Below are 11,099 nucleotides of genomic sequence, written 5' to 3'. Positions count from 1 at the left end.
AAATATTCGACCAAGACACCAACCAACCAATACACATTCAATCAACGCATTATTTAATCAATTGATTAATTAAGACATTCAACATACAAAAATTTTCCAGATTTAAAAAACACTTCAAATCATGCAATAACATGTTATCAAACATCAATTAAACAATATAATCTAATAACCGAGGCTCTGATACCACTGTAAGTAATTGATCTACTTTTTTTTTTGTAAAACAAAAATTCAATCGGTAAATCAATTACCTTTCTTTGCCTAGATCCGAGTATAAATTATACTGTTTACATGTTTATAAACAAAAATCTGTATAAAGTAAATCCATTCAAGGATTAGAATACTTACGTACGTTTGGAGGCTCCTTCGAATATCTCTGATTTCGGACAAGAACAATGTTCACTGTATGTGCTCATAGGGTTCTCACTATCAAGATTTGAAACACTTAATACCCTCGTCATGGTTCTACCATTCTAAGGTCATATATCAATACATATAGATATGATTTACACGATATAGAATAAATTACCTTTTATTGATCAATGATCAATGAACATTATTACAAAAAGTCAATTCTACAATAATTGATTGGCTCTAGGGAACCTACTCTAACAATAAGTTCCTTGACGAAGCTGATACTGTTCAATACCTTACGTTAGCATTGATAACACCTGAGCTGTAAAAGCAGCATGAGAATATGGACGTTGCTGCCATAATTTCGTGCCTCAAGGAACTTTTTGAAGGAAATGCTCGACATGAGAGGTATAAGGTGTCGAGTGCATTGTTTAGAAGTCGTATGACTGAGGGAGCCCAAGTTGGTCCTCATGTGCTCAAGATGATTGGGTACATAGAAATGGGTTTGGTGTGGATGAAGACTTACAAGTGGATTTAATTCTGCAGTCACTACCTGATTCTTTTTCACCGTTGATAATGAACTTTAATATGAACACGATGGTGAAATCCCTGTTAAAGCTTCTGAACATGTTGAGGATTGCAAAGCAGGACATGAAAAAGTGCAAGCGTGTTTTACTGGCTATTGCCAGTAAAGGAAAAGGTAAAGGCAAGGGAAAGGCCAATCCCAAGCCTAAGCCCAAAGGACAGGATGCTTTCAAGCCTGAGGGTGGTGTTAGGAAAGGTGGGAAGGTAGTCTGCTTCTATTGTGGCAAGTCTGGCCACTGGAGGAAACACTGCAAGGTTGTCCTCGCAAACAAGAAGAAGTCAGATGCTTCGACTTTAGGTATGTACATGATTGAGATTAACTTCTCTCCTTCAACATCTTGGGTCATTGACACATGGTGTGGTATTCACATTTGTATTGTTGTGCAGGGACTAAGGCAGAGTAGATTGCTCACAAAGGGAGAAGTGGACCTACGAGTTGGAAATGGAGCATATGTGGCTACATTAGCTGTAGGGTCTTATTGTTTGCATTTGCCTATGGGCTTAATATTTGAACTCAAAGATTGTTATTTTGTACTTGTGATTTCTAGAAACATTATTTCAATATCCGTTTTGGATAATATAGGATATCTTTTTGAGATTTCTGATGGATTGTTGTCCTTAGTTTGAATGGTATTCTATTTGGAATTGTAAGGTTATATAACGGATTATATGTTCTTGATTTAAACAATAAGGATATTCTCAATGTTGAAACTAAGAGAGCTAAACATAGCGATAAAAACCAAACATACCTCTGGCATTGTAGATTAGGTCATGTTAATCAGACCCGCATAACAAAACTTCAAAGGAATGGAGTTTTCGACCCTTTTGATTTTCAGTCATTTGAGGTATGCGAGTCATGCCTTTTAAGCAAGATGACCTAGTTGCCTTTCACAGGACAAAGTGAAAGGGCTACTGAACTGTTAGGCATCATCCATAGTGATGTATGCAGTCCACTAACAGTTGAAGCCAGAGGTGGATATTCTTACTTCATCACATTTATTAATGATTTTAGTAGATATGGTTATGTCTACCTTATGAGACATAAATCTGAAAGCCTTTGATAAATTCAAAGAATTCAGAAATGAAGTACATAATATGTTAGGCAAACGTATTAAGGCGCTTCCGTATCATTCTGGGTTTTCTGAATACTTGAAAAAGTGTGAGATAGTATCACAACTCACCCTTTCGTATACACCCCGGCACAATAGAGTGTCTGAGAGGAGGAACAGGAACTTGCATGACATCGTTAGGTCCATGATGAGTTTTAGTGATCAACCTGCATCATTCTGGGGTTATGCCCTAAAGACTGCGACTTATGTACTGAATCGTGTGCCGTCAAAGTCTGTAGATAAGACTCCATATGAACTATAAAGTGGGCAAAAGCCCAACTTGTCTTATCTAAGGATTTGGGATTGTAAAGCTTATGTTAAGAAGTTAACTTCGAACAAGCTAAGCCCAAAATCTGACAAATGTATCTTTGTGGGGTATCCTAAGGAGACCAAAGGGTACTATTTCTACAACCCAGAAAAGTAAAAATTTTTGTCGCTCATACTGGTGTCTTCTTAGGGAAGAAATTTCTTTTAAGAGGTACTAGTGGGAGAAAAGTAGAACTCGATGAAGTTTTAGAACCACAAAATACATTAGACTAAGGACAGGAAGATGTGCCACAAGAGGTGGTTGAACATCGTGAGGAGGTTACTCCACAATCTGTGGATCAAAGTGAACCACCTCAAGTAGCACAAGAGCTGCGTAGGTTTGGGAGAGTAAGTCATGAGCTCGAGAGATATGGTTTTCTCGTGACTCAACATGATGACGTACTAGTCTACCAAGACAATGAACCCAGAACCTACGAAGACGGTATATCAGATCCAGATTTTGTTAAATGGCTTGAAGCCATGAAATCTGAAATGGACTCCATGTGCCAGAACCAAGTATGGTCTCTAGTGGATCCACGTGAAGGGGTAAAACCCATAGGGTGTAAATGGTTCTTCAAGAAGAAGACTGACATAGATGTCAAGGTGCATACTTACAAGGCATGATTGGTTGCCAAAGGTTTCAAACAAATTCATGGTATTGACTATGCAGAAACCTTTTCGCCGGTTGCCATGATTAAGTCCATTTGGATTATGCTTGCGATTGTTGCATATCATGACTATGAAATTTAGCAAATGGATGTCAAAATACCTTTCCTGAACGGGAACCTTGAAGAGGATGTGTATATGACACAACTCGATGGTTTCATTCTTGATGGACAAGCTGATAAGGTAAGCAAGTTGAAGAGGTCCATTTATGGACTCAAGCAAGCTTCAAGGAGCTGGAACATTTGTTTTGATAGAGTCGTAAAAGAATTTGGTTTTATCAAGAACGAAGATGAGCCTTGTGTTTACAAAAAGGTAAGTGGGAATGTAGTGGCATTTCTAGTATTGTATGTCGACGACATACTTCTGATCAGGAATGATATACCAAACTTGCAGTCGGTAAAGACTTGGTTATATGTGCTTGTCCATGAAGGACTTAGGAGAAACAGCCTACATCCTCAGAATAAAGATCTACCATGATAGATCACGTAGGTTGCTTGGCCTAAGTCAGAGTACATATATAGACAAGGTATTGAAGAGATTCAGTATGAAAGAATCCAAGAAGGGATTTCTTCCGATGTCACATGGAGTCTGTCTCTTTAAGGATATGTGGCCTAAAACACACGATGAGAGAGATAAAATGAAGAGGATCCCATATGCGTCAGCATGACGCAAATGGATCCATCATGTATTCCATGTTATGTACTCGGGTTGATATCTCATGTGCATTAAGCACTTGTAGTAGATATCAATCGGATATGGGCGAGCGTCACTGGATAGCTGTCAAGAACATCCTTAAGTACCTGAAAAGGACCAAGGATATGTTCTTGGTTTATGGAGGGAATGATGAGCTCACTATAAGAGGATACAATGATGCTAGTTTCCAAACAGACAAAGATGATTATCGCTCGCAATCCGGGTTCATATTTTGTCTCAATGGGGGTGCAGTGAGTTGGAAGAGCTCCAAGCAAAGCACCATAGCGGATTCTACAACGGAAGCCAAGTATATAGCATTATCCGATGTGGCCAAGGAGGCAGTTTGGATCAAGAAGTTCATCACTGAACTTGGTGTGGTCTCCACTATTGTTGACCCAATGGAAGGCTGTTGTGACAACAATGGAGCAATAGCTCAAGTGAAGGAGCCACAGTCTCACCAACGGTCCAAACACATACTCAGGCATTTTCATCTCATCAGAGAAATGGTTGAGAGAAAAGACGTGTGTAACACCCACACGGAGGTATGTAATTTAATTTATGTTTTTATAGCCCTTAGTTAGTTTTTGCTAAAGTTATTTTGAGAAAATGCCATAAACTTGCATTAAGGGTAAAATGGTCTTTTCACTCAAAATTAGTTGAAAAAGTGGGGAGTGAAAAGAGAGAGAATTTCATGTAAAATGCAATAACAATAAGGGCATTATGGTAATTGACTAAGGGACATAGATGGAATTTCAAAGAAAGTGTAAGGGCAAAATGGGAAAGTATGTTTATAAAATAAGATATTAAGGGTTTGTAACCCTTATTTCTCTCCTTCCACCGTCACTCTCCTTCCCCATTTTCTCTCAAATTTTCACTCAATTTTCCAAGGATTTTGAGGGCTTTTGAGTGGATTTTAATAAAGTTTTGATCCTGGGCAACAAGGGGTAAGAATTCTTGCTCTATATATAAGATTTATTTGTGTAGAAATTGAATTCTTATTAAATTTATGCCTTAGGGTTAAGAGAAGGTTTGAATCCAACAAGAGTAGAGAGCTTTAGTGGAGACTACTCAAGTACAAGGTAAGTAAATTCCACTCAAACTCCAACTCAAGTTAAGGTTTAAGAAATCAATTGAGTAGAGATTTCTTTAAGCATGTATATGTTATGATTGTTGAGAAATTGAGATGAGATTGATGATTATTTGTGCTTGTAGTCGGATATATTGAGTATGAGAAATGTTTTTGATTGTATGATGATGGATTGAAGTTCGGTTGGAATTGGAAGCATTTTGGGAGTGTTTTGCCGTGTAGGGATTATGAGGATACATGGGAGTTTTGCTCTCATTTGGATGGTTTAAGAAACAAAGAGAATTATAATTAAAGTAAAGTTTGTATATGCACATTTATTGTTTGATGAAATGCCTAAGAGAAGTGTGAGTATGAGTAGAAACTTTAATTTTATGCAACATTGCATATTTGCATTTCATGAGTGCATTTAAGTAAGAATTCTAAGCATGAGCCATCCATATGCATATATTTGTATTTGTGTAATAACTTAAGAAAGAATAAAGAATTTTAAGAATAAAACACTTTAAGAATAAAGAGAAAGAAAGAATAAGCACTAAGGAATTAAAGAAAGAAAAGCATTGAAGAAGAGAAAAGAATAGGTTGTGCGATGGGGAACCGTGAGTGCTAAGAAGAAATTCCCACATACACGCCACCTTAATTGAGTGGCATAAGAAGAAGAAGAATTGTACGGCCCGTAAGAGTGTATGTGGATGAGGGTTGTACCAAGAAGAATTCCTACATGCATGCCACCTTAATTGAGTGGCCTAAGGAGAAAGAAAGAATTTGTATGGTCCGCAAGAGTGTATGTAGATGAGGACTGTACTCACTCACATGGCCAAGGTTCCAAATCCATGCATCAACCGAGACCGATCGGCAAAGAATAAGAAAAGAAAGAATAGGAAAGAATAAGAACAAGAAAAGGAAGAATAAGAAAGAATGAGAAAGCTTGAGCAAGCAAGACAAGAAAGAAAAGAAAAGAATAGAAAGAAAAGAAAAGAAAAGAAATAGAATAAGAAATAGAGAGAAGAAAGAAAATGCATTTTTATGCATTATTGCACATGCATTTCATTCATGCATATTACCATGTATTCCATCATCGTTAGAAAGAATAGAAAGAACAGCGAGAATTAGGAAGAAAGAAAGAACAGAGAGAAGGGAAGAACAGCGAGAATTAGGAAGAAAGAAAGAACAGTAAGAATTAGAAACGGAGAAAGAAAAGAGAAAGAGCTAAAAATGAAAGAAAGAAGAAAAGAATTAAGTAAGGAAAGAATCAAAGAAAGAGAAGAGTTAAGGGATTTACTTATTGAGCATTTTTATGCTCACCCCATTGTTTTTCCATGTTTTTGCAGGAAATAGGTGAGCAGCGGTCGGAAGGGAGTCGTCAAGCTGAGAGAATTGGCATTACTGTCCACCGTTGCTAAGTTTTTGTACTTATTATTTTAGTATATGTAAAGAATTATATTTTGTAAGTAAAGAAAAATTCGGGCCCAACTATTTTCATATGCTAAGTATGTATGTTTTTATTGCATATATTCTAAAGTATACTAGTAGAAAAAAATCATTACAATGTGTAGATCAGCAAAGTACATACTGATGACAATCTCTTTGATCCACTAACGAAGCCTCTGTCGTAGCAGAAGCATGGGAAACACTTAAGGTTATTCGATATTAGATACATGAATGATTAGCTATAGGGCAAGTGGGAGATTGTTAGAGTAGGTGCCCTAGAGCCAATCAATTATTGTAAAATTGACACTGTAATAATGTTTATTTATCAATAAAAGGCATATTCTTCTATATCATTTAAATCATAGCTACATGTAATGATATATGTCCTTAGGATGGTAGAAATGTGATGAGTGTATCAAGTGTTTCAAATCTTGATAGTGAGAACCCTGTGATCACATATGGTGACCATTCTAGAAATGTCGGTAGCCCCAGTATTGTTCTGGTCAAGGACACATATAATACAATAAGGCTATCATAGTGTTAAACAACCTTGCCAAAAGACAGTGACTAATCTCACTTGTCAAGGTCTGACAACCTGGTGCAACACATGGATGTTTGTTATAGGCAAGTTCATTAGATCGATCCACCAGAAGACTCCATATGGATGGTAACCCCATGTCTATGGAATAATTCCTCTAACGGATGGTGGTGCATGTGATCCTGAGACTTGAGATCACCGGAGCGCTTTGTGCACCAATTAGTGTAGTTTGTGTTAGTGTAGATGCCCTAGAGCCAATCAATTATTTTAGAATTGACTCTTTGTAATAATGTTCAGTAATCAATAAAAGACATTTTATTCTATATCGCGTAAATCATTATTATTGCAATATGTATTGATATATTCCTCAGAATGGTTAGAACCGTGACAAGGGTATCAAGTGTTTCAAATCTTGATAGTGAGAACCCTATGAGCACATATGGTGGTCATTCTATAAACGTCCGTAGCCCCAGTATTATTCTAAAGTAAGGGCACAGATAATACGGTAAGGCTATCATAGTGTTGAACGACTCTGTCGAAAGGCAGTGACTGATCTCACTTGTCAAGGTTGTTTGGTGACAACCTGGTGCAACACATGGGTGCTTGTTGTAGGCGATTACACCACAGCAATTTCACTGGACTGACCCACCAGAGGTTCCATATGGATGTAACCCCAGCGTCTATGGACAAATCCTCTAATGATGGTGGTGCATGTGATTCTTAGACTTGAGATCACTAGAGCGTCTGGTGCACCATTGGTGTAGTTTGACACTAGCCTACGCAGTTCTTTTCAGAGCTGTCATACGGTGGTGATTGGCTGCATCAAGAGTGTATCAAGACTATGTGGATTGACAGAGGTTCATCACTCCCGGGTATGGGAGAAAGTTATCTCATGCGCAATTCAGTATATGCAATGACACTAAAACTGTGCCATAGTGGGATTGAGTTGTTGCTCTATCTAGTTTATAATACGGGTCGTGGTCCAGAACTGAATAAATAATATCGAGAGTAACCGAATGTTACACTATTTCTATGCCTTTGTCTCGTCGAGATAATTATGAGAAGAATCGAATGGCACGGTAACTATATCGTTTGACAGGTACACTTTGCTGAATCGAATCTATCGGTGGCTATGATGCCTTGCTAGGGGCCAATCTTTGTGTATTAGTGAGACATTAATTTGTTAATCGCGAACTATACACTGCCGATATGATAAGGAGCCTATGGGTCACACACATAGAAGACAATTTAAGATCCAAGAAGAAAGAAGGGCGTTTTCGTCTTTTAAGGTGAAAGGGTATTTTGGTAATTTCACAGTGCAATTAAATTTGCTGAGGTCGTAGCCTTTATTTAATTTTTTGTTAGAAAAATTAAATAAGTGAAATTACGTTTAAATGTGTGGTCGCACATATTTAAATATATATTCATTATTGTTAAATGTTAATATATATTTAAATATATATTAATTGATTTTAATTGAGATAATGATGGAAAATAAAATAAATCAAATTGGGAGTGTTTGGCAACATGGGGCATTTAGGTTAGAGCCTAAGCCTATTCCGTATGGGATTAGGGCAAATTGATTAACTATAAAAAGAAAAGTGTGTGCGTTAATCATGAGAAGAATTTATTTCTCTTTAAAAGAAAAAAAACACACAACAGCCCCTTTTTGAATACACTCCCACGGCAGAAAGGTTTTGGCCTAAAATCAATTCAATTGATTTTACTTTCTTCTTAATCTTGAAGCCAAAGAGGATCTAGCAAATCCCTCTTTGGTTCTTTTTGAGATTGTCTTCGTGTGGACTACGCAGGTTCGATCCTACGCTTGGATTGGTAGCAAAACGTTCTAAGACAATCGTGGTGGAGCCTCCAAACGTGCGTTTGTTTCCTTAGCTCATGTTTAATATTTCTGTAGATTCTTATTATGATAAAATTGTAAAATTATACCCTTGATCTTGGCTCATGTAAACGATCCCTGAATTACTTGTTTTTATTTCCGCTGCGTATACGGGACCGTTTACTAACACCTTCTAACCCACCAGAACCTACACCCCTTACCCTTGATGAAGGTAGAATATGGGGGATTGTACAGTAAGTCTTAGTAGAAAGACAGGGGAGAGTTGAACCAGAAAGAATTGAAACCCCCATTCAAATACCGCCTACTAGAGAGGAAAGAGAAAGGCCGGTACCTCTGACAGTATAGAATCAGATTGAACCGATTTATGGGCTTCCAAGTCAACATCAGCCGTCAGAATTTAAAGGCACAACAGACCCTTTAGTGGCAGAAGAATGGTTTAGGTCCGTTAAGCGTATGACGGCACTATTTCCTATGATGGACAGGGAAAAGATCTGGTATGCCAGTTTCTTGTTTTAGGGTGATGCCCCAATTTCGTGGGAATTGATAGAAGACACTCATGATGTTCCTGTGATGACTTGGGGCGAGTTTAGAAGATTGTTTGATGCTGAGTACAGAACAGTGGATCGGGTACATAAGAAGATACAAGAGTTTATTAATTTGAAGCAACGGTTGAGTACAGTGAAAGAGTATTCTGTGAGGTTTAATTCCCTTGCCAGGTTTGCACACTGAATAGTTAGAGCCCCAGAATTGAGAAGAGATAAGTTTGTCCATGGGTTGAAGCCAGAGATAGCACGGGATGTAATGACAGGAGCTGAGCCCCCTCAAACCTATAGTGAAGCTTTAGAGCGGGCTTGAAGGGCAGAAATTTTTGTAAACAAGCTCACCCCAGCGGGACCAAGTGAACCCTCTCCCGTTCCGTGGAGAGAAAGATTTGAGAGTGTAAGAAATAGAGAAGTGAAGAATAAGAAGAAGTTTCAGCCAAAGAAGAACAGAAAAGATTGGCAGAATAAACGGTCGAGAATAGTGGAATTTCCCCCATGTCCTAAATATGGGAAGACTCATCCAAGAGAGTGTTTGAGAGAGTTAGGCCATAATGTATGTTATCGATGCCGGCAGCCAGGGCATCTGATGAAAGATTGTAAAGCTCCTCTTCCATTTGCAACATAGAATTCCAGAGGCACTAATGCCAGGGTGTTTACAGTAGCACAAGGTGAAGCAGAGGCCAGTCCATCAGTTGTTACCGGTCAGTTATTATTTCATGCAGTTCCTCTTTATGTTTTAATTGATTATGGAGCCACTCATTCATTTATATCTTATGGGATGATAGAAAGATTAGGTTTGAAACCTACTAGAGTGAGTCGACTCATTCATTTATATCTTATGGGATGATAGAAAGTTTATAGTGGTATTTATTGATGACATCCTGGTTTATTTGAAGTCGAGAGAAGAGCATGAGGAACACTTAAAATTTGTGCTGCAGCGATTGAGAGAAAAGAAATTGTATGCCAAGTTTTATAAATGTGAGTTCTTGCTTGATCAGGTGATATTTCTGGGCCATACTGTTTATAGCGAGGGGATTTCAATGGATCCTAGTAAAGTAAAGGCAATCTTAGAATGGCAAAGGCCTAAGACAGTAAAAGAAGTGAGGAGTTTCTTGGGACTAGCTGGTTACTACCGCCGGCTTGTGGCAGGGTTTGCGCAGTTGGTTAAGCCATTGACAGCTCTTACCAAACAGAGAGTTCCTTTTATATGGTCAATTGCCTGTGAAGAGAGTTTTCAAGAATTGAAGAGAAGATTAACGACAGCTCCCATGTTAGTGTTACCACAGGAGGGTGTAGATTATGACATTTATACAGATGCCTCACTACAGGGACTTGGTGCCGTATTGATGCAGTTAGGTAAGGTTATAACTTATGCTTCTTGTCAATTGAAAGAGTAAGAAACTAGATACCCTACACATGATTTAGAATTGGCAGTAGTTGTCTTTGCCTTGAAGATTTGGAGGCATTACCTGTAATACACTGTATAGCTAGTAATTCTTTGAAAAATATATGATAAAATTCACTAAATAACTTTTATAAACATATATACTAATTTTAATTTGTATAAATATATACACAAAATACTGATATACATTAGTAAGCACAAGGTAATCTTGAACAGTGCTGCCAAACTCCTGCCACTTCTTGACGTCCCACCCGATTGCAAATCATCTAATACCTGCAAAACAGTAAAATAACGGAGTGAGCACTAATTGCTCAATAAGTAAACCAAACTACACGACTGTTCTTCCTCCGTTACTCATGTTCTGATTTTCCTTTTCTCACTTTATTCTTTGCTAATATTATTCATTCCTTTCTGTTATTCTGCATTCTTTTCTGATATTCTGCATTCTTTTTTTTGATACTCTGATTTGCTACTTACCAATGTGCAAAGACAATGAATAAAACTATACATCGTCGAGCACATAAAAATACT

The 11,099-nt window shown here is 37.7% G+C and overlaps 1 protein-coding gene across 1 annotated transcript in view; it reads left to right on the top strand.

The window, feature by feature from the left end:
* The first annotated feature begins 694 nt into the window (after nt 1–694).
* The window catches only part of LOC116112593 (pentatricopeptide repeat-containing protein At1g08070, chloroplastic-like), a 50,479-nt gene continuing 40,074 nt past the window's right edge, over nt 695–11,099 (top strand). Inside the window, 2 exon segments of the mRNA XM_031398710.1 lie at nt 695–811; nt 898–1,051. Coding sequence (XP_031254570.1) covers nt 695–811; nt 898–1,051 — 271 coding nt within the window.

The sequence above is a fragment of the Pistacia vera genome, unplaced genomic scaffold (genome assembly GCF_008641045.1).
Source record: "Pistacia vera cultivar Batoury unplaced genomic scaffold, PisVer_v2 Contig664, whole genome shotgun sequence".
Lineage (NCBI taxonomy): Eukaryota > Viridiplantae > Streptophyta > Magnoliopsida > Sapindales > Anacardiaceae > Pistacia > Pistacia vera.
This window is presented reverse-complemented; position numbering and strand designations above follow the sequence as displayed.